The sequence below is a fragment of the Sphaeramia orbicularis genome, chromosome 11 (assembly GCF_902148855.1).
Source record: "Sphaeramia orbicularis chromosome 11, fSphaOr1.1, whole genome shotgun sequence".
In the NCBI taxonomy this organism is placed as follows: domain Eukaryota; kingdom Metazoa; phylum Chordata; class Actinopteri; order Kurtiformes; family Apogonidae; genus Sphaeramia; species Sphaeramia orbicularis.
This window is the reverse complement of record NC_043967.1, coordinates 46,647,708-46,667,265: the sequence shown is the minus strand read 5'-3', so window position 1 is coordinate 46,667,265 and position 19,558 is coordinate 46,647,708. Positions and strand designations below refer to the sequence as shown.

At 35.3% G+C, this 19,558-nt stretch overlaps 1 protein-coding gene across 1 annotated transcript; it reads right to left on the bottom strand.

Annotated features, from left to right (window-relative positions):
• Positions 1–2,500: 2,500 nt before the first annotated feature.
• On the bottom strand, positions 2,501–14,681 carry s100u (S100 calcium binding protein U). The gene is made up of 3 exons (XM_030146752.1): positions 14,531–14,681; positions 7,972–8,102; positions 2,501–5,096 (listed from the first exon to the last, which is right to left on the bottom strand). The coding sequence occupies exons 2-3, from the start codon at positions 8,089–8,091 to the stop codon at positions 4,536–4,538; spliced, it is 681 nt and encodes a 226-aa protein (XP_030002612.1). The 5' UTR covers positions 8,092–8,102; positions 14,531–14,681; the 3' UTR covers positions 2,501–4,535.
• Positions 14,682–19,558: the final 4,877 nt, after the last annotated feature.

The following is a 19,558-nucleotide window of genomic DNA, read 5'->3' as shown; positions in this document are numbered from 1 at the left end:
GCCAAGGCAAAGATGGATGGGGAGAGAGTTGCCAGTGGCTTAAATATCACCTGTCCTCCCCCTCCACCCCCACCCCCACCCCAAACAACTTCCCCCACTTACGTAGATGCTGCCTCTGTATCTCTATCCTCCCCTCTCTCTTTGCAGGTGCTTTCTCTCCTGTTCTCCTTTCAGCATACGTATACAGAAAAACAAAAACTCACAAGAAAAAACACAACAAAACACACACATATACAACACTGCACGTTCTCCTTTCAATTCATTTTTATTTAACATTTTGACCTTTTATTTCCAGATCAGTTTAGTTTTAAACAGTTCTGACAACACATTTTTAATAATTTCACTCCAGTATTTATTCATTTTAGTGCTTTTTTTTTGTAAATGGAGGATTTAAAAAAAAAAATTCTTGAAAATACACAATTTACCCATTTTCAGTGAAAATTTGGGCTTTTTTTTACATTAAACAATTGTCTTGATGGGAACTACATAATGCAACAGTTTTTTCCAGATACATTTTTTAAAAAATAATTTTTATTTATTTATTTATTTTTTAATGGAATGCCCTTTGCAATAGACAGCATTTTAAAGAAAAACTGTGAAACTTTTCTCCACTGCAGAGAACAAAAATACATTGCTGGGTCTCAGGAGGATATCTATCTTCAGGAAAGACTATTCATGAAAGTCAGCCGTATACAGCAAATAGAATAATTAACTTTATAATAAAAATTGCTTTACTGTATTTTTTTTGTCATAAATGTGACATGTAAGGCTATTTTTTGTGTGCAAATGTGAGTCAGAATAAGACACATGAAATGTTTGGTTTACACTTTGAATAAGGAAATAAGGTGCATTTAAATGACTGACAACAAAAAAACAAACTTTTCTCAGTGACAGTAACATAAAAGTTTGGTTTGATGCTGAAAAACAAACCTATTATTCCAATTGAAGGACTATTACATTAGATTTCTTGAATATAGGCTAAAACAACTCTGCAAAAATGTGTGAAGTCAAAAACCAGAGATATTTTTATTATTTTGCGAACATATAGCACCTTTTAGTCATCTTTTACCCTTTATTTTAGGGACTTTTTCACAACTACATTTCCTTATTCTTTTAGTTTTTGGTAACAATAATAACCTTGTACAGCTGAACTGATGCAAATAACAGAGACTGTACAGTAATAGACCACAAACTTTAATATTTTATTTTCACAGTTTTATTCAATATTATTCATTACACGTTACATAGAATAAGCAAAAAAATGATACAGCATTACATATGAAGTTGAAATACTAGTTTAATGTAGTTTAATGGACATGACAGTGAACTAGAATGAGTCCATCTGCTAAACACACACACCTTCTTGTACTCGGCAGGAAATAAGAAGAGTAAATAAACACATAATTAATAAGAAAAGCCTGCACAGAATGAGAATGGTCCCATTTTGAGTCTAAAAGTACATCCATGCACTTATTGTAGACGTTGTACATCCACTGGAAGGCTTTTATCTTCTTCTGTCGCACAATGAATGAGACTTATTGTGAGGCAATGAAAATAAGGCTGCAAACACTCCCTGCTGCAGATCTGCCTTGTTTCGTTCCAGCATGTTTTTAATCTACATGGAGCCTGAGGCTGGGGGGGTTTACACTATGGGATAGTTACATTACTGCCAGGCAGAAGGTTTAAGCTCTACATATCTGAATCAGACCCACTTATCTGCTTATTACAAGTAGGTTTAAGCAACAGCTGCAAGGAAATAATTTCCAGATAACGTTTAGACCCTGGTCTGTTCTCTTAAATCCAAAAATATGATGATAGTGCAAGTCAAGTTGTATTAAAATACAGTAAAGTGGATTTTACTGTTTCCTTTTTCAGTTGTTTAAGAAAAATAAGAATTAAAACAGCTGGAATAAAAAAAAAAAGATAAGAGATTTTGAAATAAGTGTTTGAAAAAAAAAAAAAAACACGCCTGGCCTATATGGATAGCAAATACACTGCAGCTTGCTACTTAATATATACAAGATGCAAGTGTTAGGCCTGTGTTAATGGGCAATAGACTGATATGTTTCCATTATTCACAGGAAGTACCATGATAATCATTTTGATATAAAAAAAAATTTATTAATACAAATAATAACATAGTAAAAAACAGCCCAACGTCCAATAAGATGTTTGTTAGTAGCCAAAGATCATGCAAGAAACAGTGTAATTGAGTATAAAAGGCTGAGTAGTGTGTAAATGAGAGTGTATTTACAATGGGAGTGGTCACGTGAGGCAGGGTGACCACATGACTTAGGTTTATTTGTCTCGCCCATTTTGCTGCTGAGCAGTTTGAAGTGCCAGGTGCTGTTACAGTGCATAAGGTACACATTTGGAATTGTGCCTAAAATGTTCCTCAAGCACTATGTAGCTGACAACATAGACCTATAACATAGCACGCTTGCAACATGAGCCCTTTTCTCACGGGTACATTATTCATGATCAGACTATTTAAAAATCATTAAAATGTAATTAACAAATTGCATATAATGTGACACAGAAGTACATGTTTTTTTTTTCTTTTTTTCAAGTGATACCCATAGTGGTCCAAATAAGAAAAAGTTAAATACAAAGTAGTAGCAGAAATTTACGGCCGTGTATAAATTAAGTAATGGCCACGACAATGTTAATACAATGGTAATGTCAAAACAAAATAAATTTCTGATAGCATGCAATGTCGTATGCATTACACTGGCATAAAAGATCATGCCACATAAATTCATGTTGATGGCTCAGTATTCTATTTTGGCTTAAAACACACAACAAAAGTATCTCTCTGACACTACCACCTCATCTAAAAGGGCAGGATCGCTGAAGCCTGGGATTACTTTCATGTAATTGTTTGTGCCCTAGGGTGTGTTACCCATCAAATGCTTAATCCAGCAGCGTCCCAAAGCCTGGGACATCAGGATCCAGTTGCAGGTCAAACAGGGTTATTAAACTGTATGAGGGTGTGACCGGCAAACAAATGCACAAACCTGAACAAATGGAGCAAGAACCAGCGGAAAAAACAACAAGAAATGATGAGCAAATGTCAAGTTTTCAGACCTGTTCTCTTTACGGTCCAGCACCTTATGGTTCGATCAGTTGAGCTTGACCAATATAAATACTGTAGCGCACACTAACAGAGTATCTAAGAACAATCAAGTGACCCCTGTAAAGTGTCCTCTCGGCATCTCAGTGTTTGTATCTTGTTATTTTTAGCACTTCTAATCCCGGTGGATTAGGTTGCATGAACACTTCTGACCTGCTCCTCTAACCATCAGCCCACTCCACGGGACCCTTTTTTTTTTTTTTTTTTTGGCTGTGAGAGTCCTCGGGTGTGGATTCCTAGAACCTTAATTATTTAACTAAGGACCTCATATGATCTTTCAGCCTCTAATCTATGGCTTTCTACAAGTGAGATAATGAACAGAAGGTTAAATCATTGCAAGTGGATTTATAAAGAGAAAAGAGACAGAGAGCCAACGTGAGGAGACCAGAAACAGAAAAAAAAAAAAGAAAAGTACATGATGGGATTTAAAAGTACAGAACCATTAGGGAATGCAAAGATTCAGCAAAATAGATTGTTTATTAGATTGTCATGCTAAATCAGCTCCAAAGCAAAGTGAGTTAAAAGGTGAGAGCATAAAGGTGTTTCCATCAACGTATTTCTGCATTTTAAAGTGAGAAAAAGTGGATGGAAAGTGAAAAAACTTCAATTTCGCAAAAAAAAAGTTTTCACACTTGCTTGAAGCGGTTTTGAAAAAAAAAAAAAAAAACAGTTAATGCCACATGTTAATGGGAAACATCTTTTTTTCCAAATAAGCAAACATTCACCCCACATCAACTGTTTCCTCCCTTAAAGATGAACACAGACCAAACAAACTGATGGAAACACACCTACTTTGCATTGTCTTTTTTTTTTTTTTTTTTTAAATGTTCACTTCAACCATATGGAAACAAGTGTTCGTGGAACCTTTAAGCCATTAGTAGAGGGTGTAAACTGCTGATGTTCGACTGCAGAAATGTTATGGCTGCATGACAAGTTGAGGAAGGGGACGCCTCAGTTGCAGTGGTGTGTTTAGTGACCACAAGGACACATATGTCAGTGTGCTGCTGCAGGGGAAAACCTACTTTTCACAGGGGATTTGGCATGCACATGTAGTGTATGTCTGCATGCTATCATAGTATATTATCATAATGAGGTAAATGTTCGATATAATATGATGCACATGCTGTACATATGGACATAGTGGTAAGTAGTAGTACAAAGCAATAGTTCTACTGTCATGTACATGTTTTTTTTTTATTATCATATATAAGGGATGTATTTTCTTCAGAGCTATGTTCGTAGTGTTTTTACTTTTATTTTCTATTTTCTATTTCAAAGTTGCGTGTAGTAAAAAAACATCTTTAGTGGCTCACCGTCTGACTTTGACTTTGCTAATGCTGTGTGTTGTGTAGTGTTGAGTCTAAGCATGTCGTGTGCTTTGGCTGTAGTGATGGATTGTCCCCTATGAGGCCGCCTCCTCTGTCTTCTTCTCCCCTTCCTCTTCCGCAGCTGCAGGCGGATTCTCCGTCGCTTCCTCCACTTTTACCGTTTCCTCCTCCTTCACCTCCTCTTTGACTACCGCTTCGGCCGCAGCTGCTGCCGTCTCCGCCGCCGGTGCCTCTGCTGCCGGTTTCTCTTCTTCTTTCACCGGTTCTGGCTTCGTCTCCCCCTCTGCTTTTGCTTCTGCCTCTGCTTCTACCTTTGGTTCAGCGTTTGCTTCTACCTTGGCTTCTACTGCAGGTGTTTCTGCTTTGGCCTCCTCCTCTTTGACCTCTGGTTTGGCCTCCTCCTTTGCTTCTGCGTTCGCTTCTGGTTTCTCCTCCTTGTTTGCGGCGGCGCTTTGTACCCCTTCTGTGGCGGTTGCGTTTTGGGCCGGCTCTTGTTGGGCCGAACTGCGCTGTTCGCTGAGTGACACTGCCAGGTAGCCAACCAGCTTCATGTACTCCTCAAAGCCAAGTTTGCCGTCATGGTTAGAATCCAGCTCCTGACCCATTTGTTTGATGGCCTCATTACTGTCTGCATCCTGGGTATGGGCACAAAAAGCCGTGAGACAATACAAGCAGGGGTGTTAGAAAATATCAGTTCTGCAATATATCGCAATATTTCATTTCACAATACTGTATCAATATTTAACCCTTTCATGCATAGTGGTCACTACAGTGGACAGTTATTCTCCAGCTGTTCTCTTGTATATTCACAGGTTTTGTTGTTTCAGTTGCAGATCAGCCAACACAGTGGACACTTTTGCACCATCCCATACACTGACATTCTGACCATTACTGTAACTTTGCTGTTCTAGATAAACCTGATCTGCACTAACGTGTTTGAGTGGAAATCAATTGTTATTTGTAAGACAAAAAGATTTTTTTTTTTTTTTTTTTTTTTGCATATTATCTACATGGAGTGAGTAATAACTAGCATTAGAATATGTTAAATGTGAGAAAACATCAGATTAGCAGCATTAAAATGTTTTTATTTCATTGTTTTTCACTTTCTTATATTGGGTTTTTAACACGTTTGTTTACTTCAAAAATTAAATGTATGGACATTTTTGTAACTACACGAAAAAAAAACTCAATCACAATTTTTTTTGTCATGCCTTAGGAGGAATAAAAACACTCAAAAAAAAAAAAAAATCTTGACAAAGGTTCTCATAATTAATGCATGAAAGGGTTAAAAGTACTATATGGATTTTTTAGGCAGGGGTGTCAAACTCATATTCAGCCAAATCTGATCTCCAGAGGGCCAGACCAGTAAAATAATAACATAATAGCCTATAAATAATGACAACTCCAAATTTTTTAGTGCAAAAAATGACATTACATGATGAAACTATCACTATCCAAAACAAAAAAGATGTGAATAAGTGGAAAAAAACTGAAATTTCTGAAGAAAAATAAGTGCAGTTTTATCAATATTATGCCTCAATTTATAATTTCTACATGAGCATTACAGATTAGATCTACCAAGATACACAACAGGCAGAATATTGTTAAAATTGCACTTATTTTTCTTTAGACATTCCAAGTTGTTCATATTTGTTCAGGTTATTCACATTTTATTGTTAAAGGATATAAGAATTTATTGTTCTTTGCAATAAATCAAAGAGAAAAAAATGGTGTTGTCATTATTTAGAGGCATAATATCATATTATTTTTCTCACATTAAACCAAGAAGAACATTTGGAGTCATTATTTCTAGGTTATTATGCTGTTATTTTTGAGTTTGAAGCCCTTGACTGTTAATATCTTCAGGGTAATTTTTGCATTTTACACTTTGTAAATTCATCTCGCTGGCCAGACAGCGGGCATGTTTGACACCTGTGTTTTTAGGTATTTATTCAAATGAAGAAATAGCGGAGGTTCATTTTTGTTTTTTGGTTTTCTTTCTTTTTTTAAAAATCTTATTTATTATAATTTAACACTGTTTTATTAAATAATGGTTATATGAAGCATCCTAAGAGCACTTTTTACTGTTTGAGAAGCAGATGTTAGATTCTTTGTTGGGATTGCACAAAACTAATGTTCTGATGTTAGTTCTGAACTGATAGAATATGAACATTTGAACAGGATCTTAAACTGTAATATCTGTAAAACATGATTTAAGTTTGAACACAGGAAGATTTTGTGATATAGCATTACATCCTATTTTGATCAAATAAAAATGTGTTTGGTATTTATGCATATTTCTGGTGCAATTCAGTTCTTCCAGGAAAAAATCTTGAAAATATATAAAAATCTTAAAAATATATATGAATAAATGAATGTAAAATGAATAAATGATAATAAAAACAATAAAAAAATCTTAAAAATCTTTAAAAAATCTTAAAAAGATAAAAAAAAATTGCCTTTTTAACAGTACCGTGATTAGGGGTGTTAGAAAATATCGGTTCTGCAATATATCGCGATATTTCATTTCACAATACTGTATCGATATTTAAAAGTACTGTATCGATATTTTTGGGTATTTATTCAAATGAAGATATAGCGGAGGTTCATTTTTGGTTTTTGGTTTTCTTTCTTTCTTTTTTTTAATCTTATTTATTATAATTTAACACTGTTTTATTAAATAATAGTTATATGAAGCATCCTAAAAGCACTTTTTACTGTTTGAGAAGCAGATGTTAGGTCTGTTGTTGGGATTGCACAAAAATAATGTTCTGATGTTAGTTCTGAACTAATAGAATATAAACATTTGAACAGGATCTTAAACTGTAATGCCTGTAAAACATGATTTAAGTTTGAACACAGGAAGATTTTGTGATATAGCATTAGATCCTGTTTTGATCAAATAAAAATGTGTTTGGTATTTATGCATATTTCTGGTGTAATTCAGTTCTTCCAGGAAAAAATCTTAAAAATATATTTTAAAAAATCTTAAAAATACAGTATATATGAATAAATGAATGTAAAATGAATAAATGAAAATAAAATATAATTTTAAAAAATCTTAATTTATTAAAAAATGTTTTAAAAAATCAAAAATTGCCTTTTTAACAGTATTGTGATATATCGTGATATATTGTATAGTGATTCTAGTATTATGATTTGTATCGTATTGCCAGATTCTTGCCAATACACAGCCCTAATGATCAGCTGTAATTCTACCTGGACTGTCACTGGTCAAATCGCCATAGACGATTAGTAAATGACCCTCCTCTGTTAGTGACTCTATTTACATTAGAATACTGATGAATGTCATTCTATCATGTCAGATTACTTTTCCCATTCACATACTGTACATTACACCACTATTTGTTGAAACGCAGACAGCTTAAGACCGTCCAGTGCTAATAATAAGCCTGATGAGCGCTTTCTGTGAGGGGTGGGTGAGTGGGGGTTACATAATAATGCAAGTACTGGTAAGTTTTCAGAGAAGTTCAACAGAAATTTCCTAACCGAGAGGATGTTGCCAAGCTGGCTCTTGACAAGGTTTTGGAATTCTTTCTTTCCTAGACTCTCCTTTCCTTTGGACGACTTCAGGTAGACCTTCACCATGGTTTTAATGGCATCCTCCATGACTCCTCTCTCTGGGAAAGGGGAGAGGTCGAGACAATGACATTAGATAGATAGATAGATAGATAGATAGATAGATAGATAGATAGATAGATAGATAGATAGATAGATAGATAGATAGATAGATAGATAGATAGATAGATAGATAGATAGATAGATAGATAGATAGATAGATAGATAGATAGATAGATAGATAGATAGATAGATAGATAGATAAATAGATAGATAGATAAATAGATAGATAGATAGATAGATAGATAGATAGATAGATAGATAGATAGATAGATAGATAGATAGATAGATAGATAGATAGATAGATAGATAGATAGATAGATAGATAGATAGATAGATAGATAGATAGATAGATAGATAGTAATCCCCAAGGGGAAATTCTAAATACAGTCATCGCTCCACAGAAAGTCATACCACATCAACAATAAATAAATAAAGTTAAGTTAAGTTTTGTACAATAGATCTTGAAAATCTGATTTCAAGAAATCATAAAAAGATAATTTTCACTTGTTCCATTAGCAGATTTTTTTTTTTGCTTGAATTAAGCAAAAAAAAAAAAAAAAAATCTTGAATAAAGCAAAACAATCTGCCAATGGAACAAGTGACAATTGTCTTGGTAAGATTTCTTGAAATCAGATTTTCCAGATCTATTGTCTAAAAATAAGTTCTTATATCTCACTGAAAAGTACCTCTTCAGCTGATTATGTCTTATTTGAAGTTTGATGAGATATTTTGGACTAGAAATGAGAAAAATACACTTGGTAAGATTTAGATTTTTGCAGTGAAGCTGTCACTAAGTTTTAAACTCTGAACCTTTAAGTATATAAGCTTTATTTATGTAGCACAATTCAAAGTAGTTTCTGTGGAAGCCCATTTCTGCTGCGGTCTTGAAAACAAAGAACGTGTAAATCAAAATAAAGTTTTAAAGATCTTGAAATAATGACGAGTCTTAACCCATAAAGACCCAAAAAGCAACTGGCGACCAAAATCATCCACTGATTTAAAACGTCTAATAACTTCTGATCCACTAATAGATAGATAGATAGATAAATAGATAGATAGATAGATAGATAGATAGATAGATAGATAGATAGATAGATAGATAGATAGATAGATAGATAGATAGATAGATAGATAGATAGATAGATAGATAGATAGATAGATAGATAGATAGATAGATAGATAGATAGATAGATAGATAGATAGATAGATAGATAGATGTGATTCAACTTCTGCTACATGCTTTTGAGGACAGGAAACTACATGACAGTCTGATTCAAAACCCATTCAACTGATAGGCACATCCAGTGGAAAATGAAACAGTGGATCTCCTCGTGTCCCTGCGAAGCCTTTCGTTTCAAGTGTTAAATCGAGAGCTGCAATAAGGGAGGGACAGTGACGTGAGATAAGTGAAGAGGGTGAGAGGGAGTCTGATTGAGAGACAAGCTGCGATGCACAATGGACGTTCTGATCTTTGATAGGTCATCTGATCTACTGAAGGTACCAAGGGGACAGGGTGTCCGATTACCTAAGGGATTACCTAGTCCCAGTCTGCTCTTCTCTCCCGGTCTTTTCTTTCTTTCTTTTCTTTTCTTTCTTTCAGTGCCACTCTCTCTTCCTTTGCCTGCCATCGTGTCAACATCGTGATGCCTTCACTGACCTCTCTCCTCCTCAACCCACTGCCTTCACACTGATGTATACACCCAAACATCCTAATGTATTTATCAGTGAGACCTAATATCTACTGCCAAAGTTTTATTACACATCAGCAGCCAATTCCCACACACAAGCCAGAGTCTACCTAACATTAAAGCACTCAGATGTCGTGTAAATACAACTACAAAATGTAGATCAAGACAGATCGATAAATAATAGAGACATTGCTCAAACGTAAAACATGCCAGTAGGTGACACATCCGTGCAGGAATTCCATTCATTGCTGTCTGTGAAGATCACTTAGACAGGAATTTACAGGCCAACTCAGAGCTAGTTTGCCCCAAAGCAGTGAGAGGATATGTTCACAGCGACCGTACTTGTCTGTCAGCTTCTCTAGTCAAATGCTGCAGAACAAATAACACAACAGCAGTTTATACCGGTGACAAAAACCCAATTTGTTTCAACAGGATGCCGTCCTGTTTGCAACATCTCTGCCTCAGCGCAAGTGTGACGAGCCACTTGAAGAAGGCAAATTAAAATGTCAATTACTAATGTACATTTCACACTCAAGCACCCTTCTAACCAAACAATTTCTCAGCAGCAGCCACTACAAGCATATGTGGCCAATTAGGGCATATCCCTGTCAGCGTCCTTATACGACAAAGAAGAGAGCTTTGACACTGTACTATAGGCCCATTAACATCTACAGTTTCACCCGACCCCTTTCAGACATTACAGTTTGACCTACTGATCTTACACTGTACTTTTAGTGTCACCTACACCAACACCATATGAAGCACCAAACCCATTCAGTCATAGTTTAGTTTTGCATGTAGTAAAAGTAAAAACATCTCATCTGGTGCAATAAAGATCTGTATTATAGATAGGAATAATGCAAGAAATATGAATACAGAGACTGGTTTTGTAAAAGTTTGTAGTATTTGCTTGTACTTTGACAAAAAAAACTGTATGACTATGAGTACACTGTAAAAAAAAATCCTGTTGTTTTTACAAGAAAAAACTAGCAACTGTGGTTTCCAGAACAATACTGTAAAAAAACACATCCAACTGTAAACATATTTATGGAGTAACATGCAGATTTAACATTTTAAATGTGTAGATTTAACATTTTAAACATGTAGATTTAACATTGGATTTAAATGGTAAATGGACTGCACTTATTTAACACATTTTCTACACCTTCATGGTGTCCAAAGCACTTTCCAAAACCACCAGGTCCAACTGGGAACAATTTAAGGTTCAGTGTCTTCCATGTAAACTTTGACATATGGACAGTCAGAGCCAGGATTCCAACCACCAACCCTTTGGTTATTGGACGAGCCACTCTACCAACTCTACCAACCCATTCATTTACAAATTTAAAATGTTACATTGTTAAATGTTTACTTTTTAAAAACTTTTTCATTAAAACAAAAGCAAATATGCCGTTATTTCAACAATAAAACAATAGAAATACATAATTTCTACATATAAATCTGGTTTTGTTCACATATTCTTCCTGTAAAAACCACAGCTATATTTGATTCAATCGTTCACACAAAATTTTTTTCAAATAAACAACTTTGCATTGTATTGTCACTAACAGTTTTTTTTATGTTACAATTTTACAACTTTGGTGTTAATTCTACAGTCATTTTTTACAGTGTAGTAAAAGTAAGAATATCTCATCTGGTGCAATAAAGATCTTTATTATAGAGAGGAATAATATAAGAAATAAGAATACAGAGACCAGTTTTGTAAAAGTTTGTAGTATTTGCTTGTACTTTGACAAAAAAAACTGTATGACTATGAGTACACTGTAAAAAAAATCCTGTTGTTTTTACAGGAAAAAACTGGAAGCTGTGGTTTCAAGAACAATACTGTAAAAAAACACATCCAACTGTAAAGATATTTACAGAGTAACATGTAGATTTAACATTTTAAACATGTAGATTTAACATTGGATTTAAATGGTAAATGGACTGCACTTATTTAGCACATTTTCTCCACCTTCATGGTGTCCAAAGCACTTTCCAAAACCACCAGGTCCAACTGGGAGCAGTTTAAGGTTCAGTGTCTTCCATGTAAACTTTGACATATGGATAGTCAGAGCCAGGATTCAAACCACCAACCCTTTGGTTATTGGATGAGCCACTCTACCAACTCTACCAACCCATTAATTTACAAATTTACAATGTAACATTGTTAAATGTTTATTTTTATAACTTTTTAATAAAAAAACAAAAAAAAACAAATACACTGTCATTTCAACAGTAAAACAATGGAAATACATCATTTCGACATATAAATCTGGTTTTGTTCACATACTCATTCTGTAAAAACCACCGCTATATTTGATTCAATCGTTAACACAATAATCTTTTCAAATAAACAACTTTGCATTGTATTGTCACTTACAGTTTTTTTTATGTTGCAATTTTACAACTTTTTGGTGTTAATTCTACAGTCATTTTTTACAGTGTGGTAAAAGTAAGACTATCTCATCTGGTACAATAAAGATCTTTATTATAGAGAGGAATAATGTAAGAAATATGAACACAGAGACCAGTTTTGTAAAAGTTTGTAGTATTGGCTTGTACTTAGACAAAAAAAACTGTATGACTATGAGTACAAAGTAAAAAAAAAAAATCCTATTGTTTTTACAGGAAAAAACTGGCAGCTGTGGTTTCCAGAACAATACTGTAAAAAACACATCCAACTGTAAACATATTTACGGAGTAACATGTAGATTTAACATTTTAAACATGTAGATTTAACTGGTAAATGGACTGCACTTATTTAGCACATTTTCTACACCTTCATGGTGTCCAAAGCACTTTCCAAAACCACCAGGTCCAACTGGGAGCAGTTTAAGGTTCAGTGTCTTCCATGTAAACCTTGACATATGGACAGTCAGAGCCAGGATTCAAACCACCAACCCTTTGGTTATTGGACAAGCTGCTCTACCAACCCATTAATTTACAAATTTAAAATGTTACATTGTTAAATGTTTACTTTTTTATAACTTTTTTATTTAAAAAAAAAATCAAATACGCCGTTATTTCAACAATAAAACAATAGAAATACATCATTTCTACATACAAATCTGGTTTTGTTCAAAACTCTTCCTGTAAAAACCACAGCTATGTTTGATTCAATCATTCAATCAAATAAACAACTTTGCATTGTATTGTCACTTACAGTTTTTTTTGTTTTTTTTATGTTGCAATTTTACAACTTTTTGGTGTTAATTCTACAGTCATTTTTTACAGTGTAGTAAAAGAAAGACTATCTCATCTGGTGCAATAAAGATCTTTATTATAGATAGGAATAATGTAAGAAATATGAATGCAGAGACCAGTTTTGTAAAAGTTTGTAGTATTTGCTTGTACTTTGACCAAAGAACTGTCTGACTCTATGAGTAGGAACTTCAGGGACTTCTTCCTGCACCGGTGACACACCCTCTGCAGCCAAAGTACACACGTCTTAACGGCTCTCATCTCGTCCTGTCCCCAAAAACAGCGCGAAAAACCCCTTCCAAACCAAAACATTTTTCTATTCTCGGGGGATGACATGTATTATTTACCTAATGACCGGTCTTAAGGTGTTTGCTTGCTTCCTAACACGTGCCCTAATTTCGACAAATGATAAGACTTGCATGACTCGACCCACGTCAGAGCTCCAGGTTGTCCCACTGGGGACAAACTAATCCCCGTTATTTGTCTTAAAAGGCCAAAAAAAAAAAAAAAAAAAAAAAAAAACCTGCGCAAATAATTAAATATACAGGCCTACAACCAGAGGTTTCCCGTTTCCCCTGAAGAGCCCAAAGGAGATTGAGTGTTGCGTTTCCAAATGGGCGAATGTGATACGGTATGTGCGCAGAGTAATGACAATACTACCGCTCGTGTGGCATAAAATATTAACAGAGGAACAAGTTAGGTTGTGGCTGTAAATTGCGGTGAGCAGACATACACTGGCTGTCTTTCATACAACTCCTGTGTTGGGTTTGACCATACAGACAACAACAGAAGGTTGGGCGCAACTCTATCAACAGGCGTCAGGTTTGCCAGCACTCATCATTAACAACATACGCAACTTTAGGTATTGAAACCCAGCACTGACAGACAGAAGCACCCACAAAGGCCACAGCTCCGTGAAAAAAAGGACTTGAACTCAGCAAAGATTTCCCTTTTTTTTTTTTTTTTTATATGCTTGTTTATGAAATGCACTTGGAGCGCAAAATACTACTTTGCGCAAAATGTTTGGCTTTTACGCACGGTCCTGCCAGCCCATTAAATATGCTGTGTTTAATCCCGGTACTCTGTTTAGACTCAGTTCAATTTTTGATAGGCTGTTTCCAATTGATTGGCAAGTTGACAGCTGATCTACATCAAAATATCAGATATCTTTCCAAGAGAAAGAGAAAGAGAGACGCAAAGTGAAATAGCATATGGCAATCAACCACGGCCAAGAAAACCTGGATACAATCATATTCAAGTCAACACAAACTATTATTATTATTATTATTATTATTATTATTATTATTATTATTATTATTATGATAGTCTTGTGTAAAAGTGCAACATGAGCCTTCAAACTAGTAACGGTGGAGTCATTGAAACCGTCCTGCAGTCACAGATCGCGGCCAAGTTTCATGGGATGGCTCTTGCAAGAGTATAATCGAAACGTGGCAAAAAAAAAAAACGATGAGCAAATACACTCATTAAACGGAGGAAAAAGTGTGAAAAACCCCCAAAAGAAGTGTTCAACTCACCGTTTACCGTCTGCGGGACCAGAGAAGTGTACAAATGTGAGCAAATAGGAGTTAGTGCCCTGTTCTCCGCCTTTCTACGCAGCTTTAAGCGCAGAGAACTTGCCAAACTAGTAGGACTGCAGAATCTCTTCCGTGATTCCGTGATTTTTTTTTTTTTTCTTTCCTTAAAACTTTTCCCCCTGACAAGTCAAAGGGCGTGTACCTGGAAGAAAGAGACACACAGAGGGAGAGAGAGAGAGAAAGAGAGAGAGAGAGAGGGGGAGAAGTGGGAATGTGGAAGAGCACAGCTATAGAGTTTTCAGGAAAAGGGAGTGAAAGTGTATCAAAACACTTCCACTTGGTTTTTATTGGAATTTTCTTTGGCTCTTGGACCAGCTGTTTCACGTCATGTGTGATTTGCAGAGTTTCACGCCAACTAACCAGGCTTGTGGCTTGGAGCAGTTTCATGTGCAGGGACGAGGAGACAGGGCGGGTGGGATTACTTCATCTGCTCAAAACTCTATCTAAATTATTCCACCTTCCTTCTAAACAAACACTGGCTCAAGTCCTCTCTATTTCCAAAGCAGAGATGGATGTCATGTTGACCACATCTGCGGGACATATGGCTCAGGACACATTTTTGTCAAAGAGAACAAAATGCTGCACTGTGTTGCATCAACAAAGGCCTTTAAAACACATTACAAACTGAAAAAATGAGCTGTTTTTTTTTTAACCCATAAACACCCAGTACTACTTTTATGGCAGTTCTCAAATGATTTTTCTCTCTTTATGTTTTATCACCATTTATTATGTTATCATCTGTATTTTTAGTCCTTCAGTGAAAATCAGGCATTTTCTTATATTTAGTTTACTGTTAAGCTCAGAAAGTTGGGGGTTCATTCATTCATTTTCTGAACCCGGTTTATCCTCACTAGGGTCACGGGGGTCGCTTGGAGCCTATCCCAGCTACATAGGGGCGAAGGCGGGGTACACCCTGGACATGACACCAGTTCATCGCAGGGCTGAACATATAGAGACAAACAATCACTCTCACATTCACACCTATGGGCAATTTAGATTAACCGATTAACCTATTAGTGCATGTTTTTGGATTGTGGGAGGAAGCCGGAGTACCCGGAGAGAACCCACGCAGACACGGGGAGAACATGCAAACTCCACACAGAAAGGTCCCACCCCCCATCGACTGGTGTTGGAATCAAACCCAGGACCTTCTTGTTGTGAGGTACGAGTGCTAACCACTGCACCACCGTTGAGGGTTATTATATCAAAAACAAGAGAAAAGTGAAGAAAAAGTGACTTTTTCAGCAAAGATAGTAATAACTGAACATAAAAACAAGCACTGTTAACCACTGTTATTTATCATGTAGATGTTCATAAAAAGTCAGAGTAAATCCAAAGGTTATTCTATCAGATACAGAGAAAACTGAAGAAAATGGGACTATTTCAGCAAAGATATCAATACCTGAATGTAAAAAGATACATTGTTAACCACTGTCATTGATCCAACTCCATGGGTTTTACTGGTGAATCAATGTTACAGATGGTGACGGTGTTTCCATGGTAACTACAAAGCCTCTGAACATCCAAATGGGTCATACCTGATGGCCATGAAAAGATGACAAACTGCATTTTACACTAGTTATTTACATGTATTGATAGGATTAGTGCAGGGGTTCCCCCAGGGGTACTTGGAAGAAGCCCAGGGGGTGGTTGAAATTTGTTTGGAAAAATATGTTAAATAAATCGTCATGTACCGAATATGAAATAAATAATGAGAATTAATGCTGAAATGTAAAACACAATAAATACATTCATATAATAGTTTTGCTGTCAATAATCTTGCTTAAGCTTTGGTAACATTTTAAGAACATTTATGTTTTACATTATCCAAAATGAGTTTATTTGAGTAGATAAGTCATTATGTTTTATTAATTAATAACCAATTTATTTATTTTTCTTATCAGTGAAAGAGGGCACTTTACAGTTTATATTTTGTACTCAAAATCTACTTTAAAAAAGGTGTTTTTAGTATCTATCTATCTATCTATCTATCTATCTATCTATCTATCTATCTATCTATTATAGTTAATATATATATGTCGCTTGTTTATAAAATTTTGAAAATCTAAACAGACACCTTTGGCACAGGAACAAATTTTGCCTAATTTTTTTCAGTCAAAAATGCTGAAGCAAGAGTTGGAGGTACTTGGCTAAAAAAAAGTATATTTCAGGGGGTACTCCACTGTAAAAAGTTTGACTGGATAAGTGGATCAACAGGTATTAAACAGTTTAAATCAGTCGGTGCTTTTGGTCAGTGGTGGATATTTGAGTCTTTATGGCTTTATAAACTTTTTGGATACTCATGAATTTATGTTTTCACTCAGTTAATGAGATTCAACTTTGATGTCACAAGTGCATTTTAACAATTTCCACCCAAATTTCCCAAAACTTTGAAGCTTAGATTTAGCTTTAATAGAGAGACAGAGTTTCCACATCTGACTTTGTGGCAATTTGAGATTAAAAGAATGTCCAATAAAAACGATCCAGACAAAATAAATCTGAGTAGCAAAAGTGCTGCAAGAAGTAAAGTTGGATTCAGCATGGTTTTACATTAATATTTGAGTTTAATGATCATTTAAAGCACAGGTGTCAAACATAGGGCCCGGGGGCCAAATCCGGCCCACCAGAGGGTTCAATCCGTCCCCTGGGATGACTTTATGAAAAGCAAAAATGACACTGAAGATATTAATCATTTTAGTTCAGGTTCCACATACAGACCAATTTAATCTGCAGTGGGTCAGATCAGTAAAATACTGTCATAATAACCTATAAATACTCACAACTCCAAATTTTTCTCTTTGTAAATGTAAAAATTTTCATGTCATTTTATTGTATTTACATTAAAACAAACTATCATTTCAGAAAAAACACGAATAACCTGAACAAATATGCACATTTTGAAAAGTCCGAACTGTAATTTCACCAATATTCTGTCTGTTATTACATTTTTTGTGTATTTGTTGATCCACTATGTTGTAGTTTAAATGTGTAAATGATAAACTGAGACATAATATTGTTAAAATTGCACTTATTTTTCTTAATAAATTTCAGTTTGTTCACATTATTCACATTGTTGTAAAGGACAGTTGGTAGATGTAAACATTTTCATCGCATAATTTTACTTTTTCGCTCTAAAACATAAAGGAAAGTTTGGGATTGACATTATTTCTATATTATTCTGTTATTATTTCACTGGTCCAACCCACTTCAGACCAAATTTCTGGAAGTTTTTCCTCGCCACTGTCACCAGTCACAAGTGTTTACTCCTGGAGGATTCTGTTGGGTTTCTGTAAATTGGCTTAGAGTCTGGTTTTGACCAACTCTACAGGGTGGGGAAACAAAATTTACAATGAACATTTAGTTGTTTTTTCTCAGCAGGCACTTGTCAATTGTTTTGAAACCAAACACATATTGATGTTATAATCATACCTAACACTATTATCCATACCTTTTCAGAAACTTTTGCCCATATGAGTAATCAGGAAAGCAAACGTCAAAGAGTGTGTGATTTGCTGAATGCACTCGTCACACCAAAGGAGATTTCAAAAATAGTTGGAGTGTCCATAAAGACTGTTTATAATGGAAAGAAGAGAATGACTATGAGCAAAACTATTACGAGAAAGTCTGGAAGTGGAGGAAGCAACAAAAAACATACCAAAGCTTTTATTAAAGCTCTCAAATCCAAAATCCTAAAGGATCCAACCAAATCCATGAGAAAAATGGCAATTGAACTTGAGGTAGACAACAAGACCGTTAGAAATGCAGTAAAATATGATTTGAAGTTAAAATCTTACACAAGAACACCAAAACACTTGTTGACAACAGCAACAAATCCAACTTTAGCAATTTTTGGGAATCACGTTTATGGCTGCCTTCTAGCCCAGATCTAAACCCTCTGGATTCTGCTATTTGGGGCGTTTTAGAACATGCTACCAATAGAACATCACACAGCAATGTCGACTTTCTTAAAGATACTATTAAAGAAGAATGGGAGAAGTTGTCACCCGAATATTTGAGGAACACTTGCGCAAGTTTCAGGAAGTGTGTGAAGGCAGTTATTGAGAAAGAAGGAGGACACATAGAATAAAAACATTTTCTATTATGTCAATTTTCTTGTGGCAAATAAATTCTCATGACTTTCAATAAACTAACTGGTCATACACTGTCTTTCAATCCCTGCCTCAAAATATTGTAAATTTTGCTTCCCCACCCTGTATATATACAGGGGTTGGACAAAATAATGGAAACACCTTCACCTCAAGATGATAATGCCCCAATCCATACAGCTAGAATTGTTAAAGAATGGCATGAGGAACATTCTAATGAAGTTGAGCATCTCGTATGGCCGGCACAGTCCCCAGACCTCAACATTATTGAGCATTTATGGTCAGTTTTAGAGATTCAAGTAAGACGTCGATTTCCACCGCCATCGTCTCTAAAAGAGTTGGAGGGTATTCTAACTGAAGAATGACTTAAAATTCCTTTGGAAACAATTCACAAGTTGTATGAATCAATACCTCGGAGAATTGAGGCTGTAATTGCCGCAAAAGGCGGAACTACACCATATTAAATTATATTTTGTTGATTTTTTAAGGTGTTTCCATTATTTTGTCCAAGCCCTGTAAAGTGTCATGAGATAACTTTTTTGTTGTGATCTGGCGCTATATAAATAAAATTTGATTGATTGAGTGATTTGATTGGTTTTCCCCTGTAAGTTGCTTTGGAAAAAAGCGTCTGCCAAATGCATAAACAACACTAGAAAAGCACTCGGAGAGCGCAGACCTCCGCCAAGCGCAAAAATTCCCCACATAATCGGTGATACAAATCCTACATTTATTTTTTTAAATAAAATCCGCCTTCTGGATCAGATCCGGATCAGCCTTTGAAATGTGATAGAGGACCCCATTGTCAATTCCTGAGTTAAATTTCATGAGTTTTGGTCAATAATTAAGCGAGATATTGGGAAAC

Coding starts and splice junctions, on each gene's coding strand:
- s100u (XM_030146752.1), bottom strand. CDS start 8,091: ATGGAGGATGCCATTAAAACCATGGTGAAGGTCTACCTGAAGTCGTCC. Junction 5,097..7,971: donor AGCTTGGCAACATCCTCTCG/GTTAGGAAATTT, acceptor GCCCATACCCAG/GATGCAGACAGTAATGAGGC.